This window comes from Corylus avellana, chromosome ca1, assembly GCF_901000735.1.
Source record: "Corylus avellana chromosome ca1, CavTom2PMs-1.0".
Classification (NCBI taxonomy): Eukaryota; Viridiplantae; Streptophyta; class Magnoliopsida; order Fagales; family Betulaceae; genus Corylus; species Corylus avellana.
Window position 1 is genome coordinate 39,103,883 of NC_081541.1, and position 16,989 is coordinate 39,120,871.

The following is a 16,989-nucleotide window of genomic DNA, read 5'->3' on the forward strand; positions in this document are numbered from 1 at the left end:
GTGTTATTATAAAAGTATGAAAAAAAAAAAAAAAAAAAAAAAACTTTACTCTTTACTATCAAATTTTATTAACGGATTCGATGAGTATGACACTGACTTAAATATGATATTTGTTACAATTTTATTATCTTTGATGTGTCACACTACCAGAGATTTTGTTAAATCAGTGAACATAATTTGACTATGAAAAGTAAATTATTTTTTTAGCATACTTTATAAACTTATGAATTCATTTTAATACTACATAGAGTTAATTACAAATAAGGTAAATTATATAAACTGATTTTTTATTATTTTTTTTAAATGAAGAGAATTCTCTTAAACTTAAGATATTATGTTGTGTAAGTTATTTTATTTCTTAATTATTATTTATAAATTAAGTAATTAGAATTTTATTATTTATCACTTTTAACAACTTAATATGAATCATTTCACTATTTATTGTATTTTAAACGAGTTAATTTGATGAATAATGCTGCACTTACTCTCATTTCTTTACATAATTTTTTTATACTTACCAGTAACTTTTAAAATCATAGTTAAATATGAGACAGATGTACTTACTCTCATTTCTTTACATAATTTTTTTTATACTTACCAGTAACTTTTAAAATCATAGTTAAATATGAGACAGATGTTTATTAGATTTTGATTTAATAATAATTTTAAAAATTACTTATAAGTTAAAAAAAAAAGTAAGTGTATCATTCCTCTAATTTCCGATTATTGACATAATTAATGACCCCGTATTTATTTGTGGCATTAGCTTAACTAGTAAAAGCCTAAATGGAATCATGTGCCATTAATTATTATGTCAAATCATTTAAATTTTAACAAAAAATAATATTAAAATGTTTTCACTTTCACATTAATGCCTTAAAAGTTCAAACGGTCACGTCTAATTACAAAAAATAAAAAAATAAAACAAAAACAAAAACTATCATGTGATGTGATGGTATTCTACTCTCCTCCATGGACTATAATGCCTCCCGTACTGAGATCCGTGTACCGGATGTATTGTCCAAGTTGTGACAACAAAAATGAGTTTTTTTTTTTTTTTTTTTTAATTTTAATATTTTTAATTTTTTTATATTAGTTTGGATGACTGTTGAAATGGCAAAACTATCTCTTCAATTTGCCGTTTGAGCATGGTCAAATCATACATTTTGATTGAAAATGTGGTTCAACGAATTGAAATTGTCAATTTGAGAGCGGTCTAACCATCTTCATGACCATCCACAATGGTTAGTTTGAGATGGCTCAACCACTCATTTGATCAAAAAGAATGGTGTAGCCACTTCCAAACAATTAATTTGATGGAATGGTTCAATCATCCCAACAACTATAAATATTACTTACTGGCACGATCTGGGCCAAACATTTTAAATGAACGAACGATACTAGTAAAATGCATTGCACGTGGTATTACATGAAATCCAAACCCATGAAGTCATTTTCTTTGATGATGCCAGGACATAGCTTCAATGGGAATATCTTCAATTTGGTCTGTATTTGGAGGAGGAGTTTGAAGTAGAGGTGAAACAATCTGGACAGCTAGTAGGATTTCATGGAGACTGGTGATAGAACTTATAGGAGAGCAAAGAAATGATACAACTTACCAGGATAAGGATAAACCTAGAGGTACCTCAATTATTCTTTTAGCTAATTACTAGAGTAACCATAACATACAGCAGAACCCAACCTAAACGTAACTCAATTCAAAACCAAACTACCCAAATTGATACCCTTTTTTAAATGGAAAATTTTAAGTAAAAGTTCACAGACTCAATTGAGATAATGTTCTCCTAAACTATCAAAGTTTGTCAGTATTTCTATTCAATGAGGAAAATACCATTAATAAAATAAAAAAATATTTTTAAACAAACTAAAGCTATTTTTTTATAAATAAAAAAAAACCATGGTGTGGAATTTTTTTTTTAAAAATCGTTTTTTTTTAAAAAAAAATTTTCAAATTTATTAGAATATTTTTATCTTATTGAAAAAAATTTATGATCATTTTTGTCTTTTTGCAGGTTTTGGGGGACATTGTTAGTTTATGGGAGAACATTGTGACAGTTGAAAGTTTGGAGGAACATTATCAATTTGGTGGTAGTTTGAAAGAGATATATGGACATTTTCCAGAATTTTATCATGACTCCTTGAATATTCGGAGTACTACCTTTTGGGAGCGGTTACTACCATCTTAAAAAAAAACGCTAGTTACATATGCGTTATCATCTTAAAAAGAATAGTCAATTTAAAGTTTCTTCATAACCACTTATATAAAAAACCTAATTTCATTTAATAATTAATCAATATGAGACTTAGTACTCATAAACTCTCTTTATAAACCACCAACTGCAACTGAGTTACTCATTTTTCCAATAGAAGACTCGGGTGTTAGAGCATTAGTAGCAGATGTCTTATATGTCATTCCCTTTCCTATGATTAGGAAAAATTAAAAAAAAAAAAACCACAAAAACACACCCACATCAAAATCCCTATATTTAACCTACATCAAAGGGTATCAACGTAGATACCAAATGCTTTATTAAATTATAAACAAATCATTCTCTCTCTTATCTCTTTCACATGTCCCAACAATTTTCTCTCATCTCTCATCTCTCATTGGTTGCAATGATAAAAAGAAATAGTATTTAATTTATATATAAAAAAAATAAAGAAACCTATTATGAAATGTTTTTTTTATAGGGAATCAAAAAGTAGTTTTAGTCCCTAAATTGAAAAAAAAGACTCCCTATAGTTCATTCTCTTCCCTATGTTTAAGAAAAATCTCAAAAAAACCACAAAAAATACCCACATCAGGTGCCTTAAATATAACCAACATCAAAGGGCATCTACAGTGTTTCCCAATTTGTAGATACCCAATGCATTATTAAATTATAAAAAATTGATTCTCTCTCATATCTTCTTCGTCTACAATTTTCTCTCATTTCTCCTCTCTCATTGGTTGCAATGATAAAAAGAAATAGTATTTAATTCATATACGAAAAAATAAAGAAATCTATTGTAAAGTATTTTTTTTATAGAGAATAAAAAAATAATTTTATTTCCTAAATTGAGAGAAAATAATTAGAAAGTTGCTGCTAGTACTCTTACACCGACAAACTCCTTCACCACCTATTCCCTTCTTTTTTATTTGTTTTCATTACATTGTTGGCATTTGTTGCTGACGAAATGCTTAGACTTGCATGCCCATATTTGACACCCTAGACTGTGAAACATTTGTGCACTTTTATAAATTTTTTATTTTTATTTTTATTTTTTATTGTAGGTGTGCACTTTAATAATTTAATTTGAAAAAAAAAAAAGGAAGTGGTAGAGTCGTCGACTCCCCAAAAACAGAATAAACGACATTATATGCCTCTTCCCGCCGAATCCTCCGGGAATATCCGCCAAACCAAAAACTCTCCTCTCTATTTATAAACCCAAAAACACTCGGTACGAGTTGACATTGCTCTTCCCACCACTGTTGCTTGGATCGGCGGTGTTTCTTAAGTAGGACCCACCAAAAGCATCTAAAAAGGCCAAAAAAAAAAAATCTATTTCCACCTCACAACAAAAATCCTATTTTAATCTGCGACGGACAAAATCGCGCCTCCCAGTATTTAACGTTGTGTTTTCTCTTCTCTTCTTCTCTGCCTCTAAAACTCTGTTTTCCAACAACGGTTTCGTCGTTCAACTGCGGAAGCAAATTTTCGCTGTCTTTGATTGATGGAGGGTGGTGGGTCGAAGCAGGGTCCGGTGACGTGCGGGTCGTGGATCCGGAGGCCCGAGAAGGTGAATCTGGTGGTGATGGGCAGGGCGAGTGGTGGGGAATCCTCTCCTTCTGTGCTTGAGATCTTCTCCTTCGATCCCAAGACCGCCTCTCTCTCTTCCTCTCCTCTGGTCTCTTTCTAAAGCTTGAACCAATGTGTTTCTGTTAAAACGCATCGTTTTGAGTTCGTTAATCTTTCTTTTTTTTTCCTGAATTCAACTCATCTTTTTTCCGTTGACCGTTGACGCAACCCGTTAATCTTTTTTAGCTTAGTTTTTCCTTTTACTTTCTCAGCGACCAAACGGAGGAACATGGGTATGGAATTTATCTCACTCGGTGTTTTTTTTTTTTTTTTTGTTCTTGCTTTAGACCACGTACGTTATTGAGCAAGTGGATGGCGATCCTGTTTCAATTGCGGTGCACCCCAGCGGGGACGATATCGTGTGCTCTACGACTAATGGAGGCTGCAAGTGAGTCTCTTTGCTATAAATTTAAACAATTTTTGATACCCTTTTGTGAGAGATTTTCTGGGGTTCTTGTTAATTTGATGACAATTATGGTTTCTATTTGTTGCCCTTTATGACTTGTGGGTTTTTTTTTTTTTTTTTTTCTGTATGAGTCTATCTCTCTTCCCACAGGAAAAATAAAAAAAGAAATTTCATATTAAATTTTGGTTGGGGTGGTGTGGAAGTATATAACAACTTCGTTGTATGGATTTAAATTCCTAGAGAAATTGCTACGTTTCTTCTTTCTTCATTTTTCAAAGTACTTTCTTGGAGTGGGCTGATGCCCCTGGATTGCTATTTTGAATTAAAAGGGTTGGAAATGAAATAATATGGACATCTAAATAAATGTCCTTTGTAGCCTTTTCTCTTTGTTAGGGGCAAATCCATAATAGTATGATTTATTGGGGCTTACAAGGGCTCAATTAGGGATGGTTACTTACTTGTTCCATGGAGTAATGGCCTGAAAGGGCTCTTTATGATGAAGCTTAGCAAGCTCAACCACCTTTGTGGGCAAGTACAATAACAAGTGAGATACCTCAGACAATTGGCCTTTCTGTCCTGCTGGACCATAAATCTAATTTAATCTTTCCATTGAAAAAGAAATAAATTGTCTAATGTTCTCATTAAGAAACTGTAATTGTTAGCGTGTGAATAGGATCTGCATGAGAACTCCTTTTTGCGCTAGTTTGTGTTAGTGATATGGTTCAAGTATCTTTTTTTCATTGGACTTGTTGTGTTCACCATGCATAGTTTATTGTAGGCTTAGTTGTTTAGACTCAAGGGTTGTGCTTATTCAAGGCTCACCTAGGCTACTCTAATTCTATGCTGCTTGGGTACTTGGAAGCCAGATGATTCAAGGGTGCTCTCTGCTAGATCCTTTAATGAAAGTTTCTTTTTATGCAGTGACTTGATTCTCATTAATCTGCAGAACATCATTTTGTGTTCAAGATATTATGTAAATATTACAGTAGGTTTTATAATGATCTCTGAAGGGCTTTGGGCGGAGACAGAGTGAAAAGTGTTTTGGACATTTTCTTGTATAAATTGCAAGATCCTCTTGCCCCTCTATTTTCTTTGATAATTTTTTTTTTTTTTTTCCTGGGGACCTTTTTGGAGAGGGGAGCTTTTACTTGCGAAATTGTTGACGTTTTAGTGGAAACTGCATCCCCTTGAGCCTTGCTAGGTATCCATTAATGCAAGAAGGTGTAGAAATATAACTAAATGTTTCTTGTAACGTGCAGATTGTTTGAGTTGTATGGTCGAGAATCAGGCACAAGGCTGTTGGCCAAGGAACTACCTCGTCTTCAAGGTGTTGGTCCGCAGAAATGCATATCTTTTAGTGTTGATGGATCTAAATTTGCTACTGGTGGGGTGGTAAGCAATAAAAATAATCCAATGAATCATTACCATATGGTGTCCAGCCCTTCTTGTTTGAAATGTTTTTATATCCCACCAATGTATTCTGGTATATTTCTTAATCACATATAGGATGGGCATCTCAGAATCTTGGAGTGGCCAAGCCTGCGTGTTATTTTAGATGAACCAAAAGCGCATAAATCTGTACGCGATATGGATTTTAGGTAAGTTGAGCTTATGTGTCCGTGTATTGTGTGTCTCTTTTAAGTCAATAACATATTTGTTTATGTTAGTCGTGTGTGCCAATGCACTAAAAAACATACTTAAATTAAGTACACACTTGGTTGGATAGGATTGCAGCTATATGGACAGTTTCCCACTTGATATTTTTGATAAACTAGCCTCTTGAAAGAGGTTCTTTAAAATGTATTTTTTTCTAAGTGAGGAGTTTATGGGATTTGAAATTTGAAAGGCTTCACCTCCAACCCAAACTGAAAATAATTTTGAAAGAGTTGGAGATATTGCAGGCCTAGATACTGAATATTTGTGCCTTCTTTGTTCATTATCCAGCCTAGACTCCGAGTTTTTAGCTTCAACATCTACTGATGGTTCAGCAAGAATATGGAAGACGGAAGATGGTCTTCCATTGACTACTTTGACTCGCAACTCGGTATTTTTTATCTAATCAAACAGTCTGTGGTGGTATTGTGCAGATAGCTCTTATATCTTGGTGTCTCATGTGGTGTGCCTTCCTGCAGGATGAAAAGATTGAATTATGTCGGTTTTCTAAGGATGGGACAAAGCCATTTCTATTTTGCACTGTTCAGAAAGGTCATAACCTCAAATTTAAGTTTAAGCTATTTAATCATTTTTATTCAGCAACTTAGAGTGTACTTGTACTTAATGAACAGGTGATAAGGCCATCACTGCAGTCTGGGACATAAGTACATGGAAGAAAATTGGGCATAAGAGGTTGCTTAGAAAACCTGCTTCTATAATGTCCACAAGCCTGGATGGGAAATATCTTGCTCTGTAAGCATTTAACCTATTTGGACTTTAGTTATTTGATGATTAGGCTTATGTTACTGTTAATTGCATAGTAAGGAAACTTGCTTTGACAGGTTTACAAGCTTGCATTTTCAACATTGCCTGTAATCATTTACCTTCATCAATACTATTAAATAGAGGAAACTCTTCATGTGGACGGATTAGACATTGAATCACTAGACCATTTTACTGTAAAAAGTAAAAAGTAAAAATAAAAAACCTTACTTCCTCCAACGATTGATCAAGTTATACATGTTGGGAAAAAGAATTAGCCAATATTACTTCCTCCAGTAACTTACTTTTCTTGAGACTCGTGATTTTCTTTACCAATTGTTGAAGTGTGTGCTTTGTGCATGCCTGCTGTGCATGCAAAATATTAATTTGATAAGATATTATGTGCTATCTTATTTGGGTGGTGCTCAAAATTAAAGTTTTCTGTTACTTTCACATCTAAACAATATAAGCTTATGGATACATAAAAGTGTTTTCCCCCTTTGATGTGCATGACAAATATGAGGAGAACATGCAATCCAGCTGCAGGGAAAAATATGAAACATAATAAGTTATTCACCAGGTGTAATTGATCATGCACTCTCCCTCATTCTATGATATATATATATATATATATATATAGAGAGAGAGAGAGAGAGAGAGAGAGAGAGAGAGAGAGAGTTCTTCCAAATGATTAGTTTGTCCTTTAATTATATGTAAAATTAATAAATATAAGTTCAATATGTTGTTTCTTGGCTGGAAAATGTTGCTTTGATGAGAATTAGTAAAATTTTGTGAATTCCGTGATATTTTTCTGACTAATATGTCAATTTTTCTTCCTCCAGGGGAAGCAAAGATGGAGATATATGTGTAGTTGAGGTAAAGAAAATGGAGGTCTCCCACTGGAGTAAGAGGCTACACCTGGGTGCGTGTATTGCAGTGCTAGAGTTTTGTCCCACCGAAAGGTAACGTCCACTGATAAAATATTGTTATTTATTGATGTATAAATTTCTTATAGCTTCGGTATCTCTTCTCTTAATTCATAGAAATCAATACATTCATGAGAAAGTCCTTGATCTTTGTCAGGAAGAATGTCTAGAATCAGACTATAGGTGATAATTCAACATTGAATAGACCGTTATACAAATAAATGATATACAAAATGTTTTAGAAAGGCTCTGTATCCTAACTTGATGCTTGACATGTAGAAAGTTGGATATTTTTGTTTTTTGGGGAAATTATCCTTTCCCCCAATGAACAACCATGCAATGACTATTTCCCTCCATCAACTTCCAACTTTACATTACGACCCCATCAAACTACCATTTCCTTACTAAAAACCCCCCTCCGTCAGTTAAGGTCGTTAAGTGGGATGGTCAACCTTGTGAACAATACCTATGCCGTGAACAGTATCGTGAACAGTACAGTTGACCATCCGACTTAACGGCCTTGATTGATGGAAGGGGAGTTTTGGTAACAAAATGGTAGTTTGATGGGGTCGTAATGTAAAGTTGGTAGTTGATTGGAGGAAATGGTCATTGCGTGGTAGTTCATGGAGGAAAAGGATAATTTCCCCCCTTTTTATTTTTTATTTTTTATATTTTTCATTTTTTCCTTTTGGTGCCTCCAAGGTTACCTTTGCTTTTATTTTTTTCTTTCCAAGATCTAAACTAAGCACAACGAAAGACATGCGGCCTCAAAGGCCTTTGCCTGGTTATCCATCCTTCAGATTCTGATAAGCAACATAAATTATTCTCTGCCAAATTTTGTATAATTTATTTTTAACTTTTGTATCTGTCCTTGGAAGTCGAAAGAAAAGAAGAAAAAATTGGCGGAAGAAGAAGAGGAAAGTACTGTCTTCTTTCATTGATGATTATACCATACGGTTACCTGTAGAAGAGTAATACAATCTTACATGGAAATATACTTATTGCAGATTACAATGAGAAATAATGGGAATAAAATCAGACAACAAAATCAAATTAGGGAGAATCATATTAGCTGCATATCAGAAGTTTCCTTCTTCAACACTTAACTACCCTCTGGTGTATTTTGAAAGATTTTTATTGGTGGGTAGTTAGTGTGATTTTTCCTGAAATTTCTGAATTTACATTGAGGTGCCTAATTTTGTCTTTCAATTAGTGGCGAAGGCGAGCATTAAAAACTTTTATCATAAAAATGATCCTGGTAACCTCTTTCTATAGTAGTTCTTACTGGATTGGTATCATTCTCATACATCTCTCTCTCTCTCTCTCTCTTTCTCTCTAAACTTTTTGGGGCCATCAATATCCTAAAAAGGAAGGGCTTTGCAAAATAATCCAAACTTCTCGTGTTCTTCTTTCTGTTCTCTTTTTCTTTTCTTTTCTTTTATTTTTTCCCCTTTTTGTCAGTTGTTTAGATTTATATTGCATCTGACAGTACTTCTATCCATTTCCTTGTAAGATTGTGACCAACTGGAGGTCCATGTTGACTTGACAGTTACCAGGACAACAATGTTTAAACAATGGCTGAGATGATATTGGCCAGTCTAAGCGTCAATTTTTTATGCCCAAATCTGGAAGTTTATGCCAAAGTCCTTAAGATGGATTCTTTTTTGAAAAATGCTACAAATCATTCTGCTGTCCATCCGCTGTACATCTCCTTATAGTTTTGGTCCCACAAATTCAATGGTAGATTTGCAAATGGGATGGATTGCAGATGGATAGCAGAATGATGTGCAACATATATATTCTTTTTTTGGCTTTCATTGATAAATGAATCCTGATCTGTTGATGAAACTGGTTACCCTCACTTTGTCTGAAATCCTTATTACTCTCTACAAAGTTCTTGACAAAGTGTTGTACCATTATTGTAGGATTTTTTCTGTAGTTATGCATTTTTTATCAAAGGAGTTAAACACCCTGCAAGTCAATGGGTGAACTAATTTGATGTTTTTTATCTTCAATCTTTAAAGGTTGTGGATAAAGAATGGATTTCTATTGATCAAATATAAGTGAAGATATTAAATAAAGGAATCAAAGTGACGCCTGAAGGACTGATCCCCTTAGGAGGCTCTCAGCTTATAGAGCAACAGCCATGAAGTAGGGGCTAACACTTTAAGGAATCATAGCAACATACTTTTGGCAGAACTGGCCAAATCATGAAGAAAAACGAAACAAAACTTGTGACTAGGGACATTTTTTTTGGACTTTCCACCAAAATATCATAGTTTTTTTAGTTTTTTTTTTTTCTTCCCTTTTTTGATGAATAGTTGGTTATGAGTCCAGTGACTAGAATAGCTTAAGTTTGGGAGTCCGATCTTTAGAGTTGCTAATCCGGCACTAAGCCTGTAAGAAACATACTCTTTCATCACATTTGCTTTAAGAATGATAAAGGTTGGGCACATATGATGGTTTCTTAAAGTTTCATTTGGATATTTTTTGATTCCTCCATCCATATATTTATTGTGACTTTGACATGCATCCATTTATTTTATTTTATTTTTCTTCTTATCATTCAATTATAGAAGTTTTAAATGCCAAAGTCTTAAGTCACTCTGTTATAATTCTAGTTTGCTAGTTATTTCATTTTGAATTTCAGTCATGGGATTTCATTTGAGAGCAAACAAAATCAAGAGCCTTCATTGCAATACGAACTTATCCATAAATGATTTCTGAAGAGATGTAATCGGTATACACGTATTGTTACCGATCTAGATATTTTATGGTTTTGGCTTCTTAATTTTATGTGGGTTGCTTGCCTTTTTGCAGGGTTGTGCTTACTACTTCTTCTGAATGGGGAGCTGTGGTGACTAAGCTGAATGTTCCTGCAGATTGGAAAGGTCCCTCTCTCTCTCTCTCTCTCTCTCTCTCTCTCTAATAGCATGTTTGGGATTATGTTTGAGAAATAAAGCTTTTAAGTCAAAAAGCGCGTTTTGGTAAAACTTTATTTTTAAGCTTTTGCTAAGAGTGCGTTTTGGTCATTTTTAGGCTTTTTGGACCCTTAAAAGTGCTTTTAATTTTTTTACCAAATTGATACTTTTTTTCTTCAAATAGGTTTTTTGAATGTTAAACGCACTTTTAGGCTCCTCAAATGCACATTCAAACATGCCCTAAATGTGTTGGCATTTGGCAATTTTAACCCCCATATCTTTCAAACATGCAGAGTGGCAGATCTATTTACTGCTTTTAGGAATGTTTTTGGCATCGGCTGTTGCATTTTACGGAGTCTTTCAGCACTCTGATTCATTTTGGAACTTCCCAATTGGGAGAAATCAACCAGCAAGACCTATCATAGCAGATCCACAATCCGCTGATGACCAAAATGTTTGGAGTCCTTATGAACCATTGGATATGTGAGGATCTGCACAATCCAGTCTCCAGGAGTCAATACGGAATAGCATGCAGGATAAGCTCTTTTGTTTTCAAGACAATTTAGATTTAGACATGTAATTTGAAAGTCTTGTAAAATGCAATTCAAGTAAAAAAAAAAAAAAATTGTTTTTTTTTTTTTTTAATTGAATTTTTTATTTGACGCTGACAAGAATTGAACACTTTTGTCTTTTTGGAGAAAATACAAAATCTTGAGAGAGTATTACAGTATATAATGGGTTGTTCAGTGTTACACTACTCAATTCTGTAACCTTTTTTTATCGGGAAGTCTCACATATCCGTTGGATTTTGAAGTCATAACCTTATCCTCCATTACTTTCTTATAGAGAGGGGGGTACCATTTGAGTTAAAATTCATTGACAATTAAGTACAATTTTTTTTTTTGTAAGCAGACAGAAAAAGGGTGTAATGTCCTGGGTAATTTACTAGGCTATGTTTAGCTTAGTCAAAGGGTTAGCAAGGGTTATCGGTTCATTAGGAGAAGTTTTGGGGGGGTTTTCAACACTAACCAAACGTTTGCCAAGAAGACCACCAAACGTTCGGGACCAAGACCAAGAATCCGCTAGGTAAACAATACACTAAATGTTCGCTAGGGGACCACACTAGATAATGACCAAATGTATGCTTGCAACCCTAAAACACTGTACACAGTACAACGAACATTTGGTTATGGACCACCGAATGTTCGCTGCACTGCAGACTATCATAGCAGGAGTTGTAGCACCCTCAGCTTTTCTAAACCTATAAATGCCCATTCTCACTCCATTCTAAACCTTATTCTACCTTCTGAACTCTAGAGAAACTCTACTTGAATAGTTGGTGAGTTTTGAAAGAAGAATGAGAGTTTTTCTTAGAGGTTTTGCTCAAAGAGATGTAACATTCCTGTTCTAACTTGTGTTTTACTTGGTTAATATTCTGTTCAGACAGTATTCCATGAGCTTGGTTGTAGTTTTTGAGGTCATGTTGTCATTTTTGGTTTTAATCTCGATTCTAGCATGATTTAGTATATTTTATTTTGCATGGTGATGTTATTTTGAGCTAGAGTATGTTAAATCATTTTTGTAGCCTTAGAACCTGTTTAGAAGCCTGCTTGGTCGAGATGAGATTTTTTACCCTGCAAGCGAACGTTCTGGTCAAATGTTCGGCCTCAAGCCCGAGCGTTTGCTCAGTTTGACCAAACGTTCGTTGGCTTGGCAGAACATCTGTTTTAATGTTTTAGGGCTAGGGTTCGTTTTAGCTCAAATGTAGAACCGATAATAGGGCTTTTCACATATTTGAAAAGTGTGGACCCTTTAGATTAATTTTTGGAAGAAGAGTACGACCCGGGTGAGTACAAACTCACATGGATTCTTGCTGTTATTTTCCTGCATTGCATGATTGTTTTGTGTATCAAACATACATTTTTACAACTCTCATGAAACATATTTTGTTATAATATGAACTTCATTTTGTGAAAATATGTCGCTTAAACAAGATAATGAACATGACGAGATTTGTAAGAGCATGCATATAAAAAATGGATAAGGCTAATTGCATTATTTGACATGGTACACTAGTACATGCAGGATAACTGTGTAATACCCTGAAAATAAATTAGAGTTAAGTAAACTATAATTATGATTTTAGGGTTGGTTCTCATTTGGTAAGGTGTAAGACCTTGGACTCTTTAAGAATTTACTGTTGCACTGAACGTTCAACAAAGGTATCGATGCCAGTAGTACTGAAGAATCAGCTTATACATGGTAACCAATGAGTACGAGATCAATTATGGTGAGAAGGTTAAGGAATAATTCCTAAAAGGACGAGAAAACATTGAAAATACCGACTTAAAAGGGAAATATTAGATTTTGAATCCTAAGAAAGCACTCAAAAATATTGGTGCTACCATGATGTTCGTCTCAGAAAGAGCTTTTCAGAATGGGGTTGCATGCGCAATTCCAAGACCCATAGCAAGAGTTATACTCGTTTTACTGAACATTGCGCAATCAGTCAAACTAGTGAAAAGTCAAGTGCGGATATTCGCTGGTAGAGAACGTTCGCTGGTGTTGGTAGAGAACGTTTGTTGGTTTTGGCTGAATGTTCGCTGTTAGTGTGTCAGAAAAGTACAGACAGGCTTTTCAGGCGTAAGTCCAAAAGTACACCGAACGTTCGCTAGCCAATTTTTGGACCACTAGATAAGGACCAAACGCTTGACAAAACTTGTGCACAGTACCCGAATGTGCACGTACCCCTAAGTACCGAACGTTCGCTACTTTACAAGATTGTTCTTGTAGCGCCCATAGCTTTTCCTATTCTATAAATGGCCCTCCCCAGTTGACCCTTAAGCTTCATTCTGCGCCTGTTGCTCTCTACAACCTCTGCTTAGTGATTTTGTGAGTTGTGAGAGTTCTTGAAGGAGAATAAGAGATTTCTTCGAGGTCTTACTTGCAGGAGATAATCTTCTAAGCCTAACTTGTTCCTTACTTAGTTGTTATGTTGTTTAAGGACAATTATTATTTTATTTTATTTTATTTTAAGCAAACAGAAAAAGGGTGGGCTCTCCTACAATGGAGGATGGATGGCTGGCCACCCCTTCCTCACTTTTTTCTTTAAGAACATATTTACTATTTAGTAATTTGTTGACGTGACAATTTATGATGCATTTTTAATGATGTCATGTGACTATCAATTGTGGCATGTGACTAACTTGGACAAATTGATTGTGCAATGTCTACACATGTCGCAATACTATAGGGTATGATGTAGCATTTTGTATTTTTAGGTGTGTAATTAAATGTTTTAGAATAATACTAGACATCCCAACACTTTTTCCCAAATTCCTTTTTCCAAATGATCTGGTCAATTCAATAAATAAATAGATTTATATTGTTTTTTTTTTTCTTCTTAAATGAATGTGGGGTCCAGATCATTTGGGAAAGGAAATTTGATAAAAAGTGTTAGGATGCTTAGCAGCCCTCTATATGATAAGCTAGGCCAAATGACGTCGGTTAGAGGGGAAGAAATTTACTGTTTTCACACAAGGGTATTTTGGTAACTTCAAGTCCAAAAATAGCACCTGAACGGCACGTGATGCAATTTCCATCCAAACTGACGGGGCTAACTAACATAATGGCCACTTTGATAAATTTTGGTAATTTGTGGGGCTACTTTAGTACCTTTTGAACAGTGGGTGGCCAACTAGCAAATAGCTGTCAGTTTGGGAGACTTTTTTATATTTTTCCCTTTAATTTACTATTAAGTAATAAAATCTTCAAAGTAAACTTTTATATTTAGATTGCTTTTTTAAAATTAATTGTCGATGTGTGTTAGCATGTATATATATATATATATATATATATATATATATGTATATGTATATATATCTTTTTTACATATTTTAATTGTATGAAAATATGTATTTATAGTTACTTGAGATTATGAAAAACAATATTTCTATTAAACGCCAATCTAATTTTAAACAAGCCAGCGTTGAGGTAAATTTAACGAATTTGAGAGTATATCCTTGCTTAAGAAGGAATTTTTTTTTTTAATTTTTTTATTACTATCCTAAATAGATATCAAATCCGAATAGTACATCTAAATAAAAAATAAAAAAACAAAAAATAAACATTGTTAACCAATTAACTATAAACTTTCACAAAGATGATTTGGAAAAATCCAGCTTCGTCTAAATCCAACTTGATTCAAAGAACATGGTAACTAGTTGGAATACGACATCTTAGAAGATGTTGCATATTGCTTATATTGTTGTCTCTTGATACCAGACACGGTAGATCAAGGAAAATGAGACTCGTTTGTTACTAAAGGATTTAGAAATTGAAAAAAGGATGAGAAGTCATCGCTCACAATAGTGCACATAATCAAGCTCGAGATCAAACTTATGTATGTACAAGGTGAGATAGATTCTCGATAATCATAAATTTAAATCAGTTTCTCAAAGAAAGAGGTAGTGAACAAAGAGACAGTATATAGACTTCGGAAGAATTTCATGTAGGGGTAATATGTAATAAATAAGTACATCATGAGGATTAATTGATTAAATAAAAATACTTATTAGAGTGTAGTCACATGATTACAAGTCTATTGGAGCTAATAATATTTTTCATTTAAGTCCACCTTTGAGCTGATGTAAATTGGCTATATGTATCATTGGGCATTGGTTATATATTTATTTATTTATTTATTGGGGTTGTTTTATTTTAATAAAACATGGGCCAAGAAATTTATAATCCAAGTGACTAATTGGAGAGAATTTGGCTTAAGAATTAAATAGAGCTTTGGGCTCAAGATTTAATTCCAATAGGCTTAGGAATTAAATAGAGTATTGAGCTCATGGATTTAATTCTTATAGGCTTATGCATGAGCTTTGGGCTCAGTGGATTTAATTCAAAAGGCCCAAGTTGAGTTATTAAAGGATTGGGCTTGAGGATAAAACCCAAGCCTATGCATGAGGACATGTGGGAGTAGGATAGCCCTACGAGCATGTAGAGAAATGTTTTCTCCCCATGGCCGGTTTTCTAGAGGGGCAAAGGAGGTTATTTTGACTTCCTTGGCCGGCCACTTGAAGAAAATCCCAGTCCCATAAGGTTTTCTCTCCTACTTCTCTTAGGATCCCCAAATCTATATATAGAGGTGTCGTTATGATGCAAAACTAGAAGATAAAATTTCTTGGGGATTTATTCGTTTTTCCACCATGTCGTCCATTTTTTTGCCTATGTGAGATAGATTTGGGGAGGGGGGGAATCTATTTTCCCCTTAAAGAAATAGAACTCTCAATTCATAAGTAACTCAGAGGAACCAAAAGACTTGCTGCTTGCTGACATAATTGATAAAAAGGATAACACTTGTTGGTAATTCAATATTTGGCCACGGTGATGATATAGCTGACTCCGTCCATTTCTGCATTAATAATAATAATAAAAGAAAAGAAAAGAAAAAAAAAAAACACTGTAAAAGCAAAGGAAATGTTTTTTAGCCAACTTTAACAACTCAATAAAGTCTATCTGGTTCTTCTTGGAGGTAAGGACACTCCTCAATGGGCTATTTCCAAATCTGGTAAGTTCTCCTGCTCAGATACTTGGAATGCAATCCATATGAAACACAATCTATGGAGTGGTGGGATTACTGAAGAGCAATTACTCAAGCAGATTGTTTGGGATGTTAAGACTTGGTTTCTCTCCAACGGTATGTTTAAGGAAACTAAAGGAAATGTTATTCTTTGTTAGTCTTGGAGTTTAGATGGGGTTTTGGTTTGTTTTTTTTCTTGGTGGGTGATTCCCTCTATGTTTAGTTGCCTTATCTCTGCTAAGGTCTTCTTAGTAAATAAATACGTAGTTGATAATGAAAGTTACTCATTCATTAAAAAAAAAGAATAAAACTAAAATTCTATTAATAAAGCTATTGTCTAAATGTAAGCATTGAAGAAGTTCTAAATCATAACATATAGACTTGTGGGAATCACCAGAAAAAAATTAAAAAAAAAAAAAATCAATATCCCTTTAAATTTCATAATCTATGTTTCTATCAAATCATTATGAAGGTCCGATACAAGAAGGATGCCACATTTGGTTGCCCATACCATTTTGTTTTGTTTTTGTTGTTTTTTTTTTTTTTAGAAAAAGATAGTTATTTATTGTTGAAATACAAGAATTAAAATGAATTATCCAAGATCAAAGAATCTTGCAAGTCAAATGTTATTCTTAATCGTCTGTCAAGAATCGACCTAGTTGTCCATTGCCAGCTCGCTTCTTTAAATAGCTCAAAGAAGTTGGTATATATGAGAAACTACATCTTGCATTTATTCTCCTAAATGAAGTCAAAGCAACTAGCTAGCAAAATAGAACTCCAAAATCACACTAGTTTTGATGGTGAATGAAAATAAATAATTCGTAAATAAACCTTTTATCACTACCCTAGCTAGAAATACTGTAAAATTCGAAAA

The 16,989-nt window shown here is 33.9% G+C and overlaps 1 protein-coding gene across 1 annotated transcript; it reads left to right on the forward strand.

Annotated features, from left to right (window-relative positions):
- Positions 1-3,618: 3,618 nt before the first annotated feature.
- On the forward strand, positions 3,619-11,253 carry LOC132168239 (SEC12-like protein 1). The gene is made up of 10 exons (XM_059579365.1): positions 3,619-3,909; positions 4,148-4,248; positions 5,526-5,658; positions 5,773-5,864; positions 6,211-6,310; positions 6,399-6,471; positions 6,552-6,672; positions 7,524-7,643; positions 10,428-10,498; positions 10,822-11,253. The coding sequence occupies exons 1-10, from the start codon at positions 3,736-3,738 to the stop codon at positions 11,013-11,015; spliced, it is 1,179 nt and encodes a 392-aa protein (XP_059435348.1). The 5' UTR covers positions 3,619-3,735; the 3' UTR covers positions 11,016-11,253.
- The last annotated feature ends 5,736 nt before the right edge of the window (positions 11,254-16,989 follow it).

Excerpts from the sequence above, each read along its gene's own strand:
- LOC132168239 (XM_059579365.1), top strand. The coding sequence starts at position 3,736 with ATGGAGGGTGGTGGGTCGAAGCAGGGTCCGGTGACGTGCGGGTCGTGG. Across the intron at positions 4,249-5,525 it reads ACGACTAATGGAGGCTGCAA|ATTGTTTGAGTTGTATGGTC; the intron begins GTGAGTCTCTTT and ends TGTAACGTGCAG. Across the intron at positions 7,644-10,427 it reads GAGTTTTGTCCCACCGAAAG|GGTTGTGCTTACTACTTCTT; the intron begins GTAACGTCCACT and ends GCCTTTTTGCAG.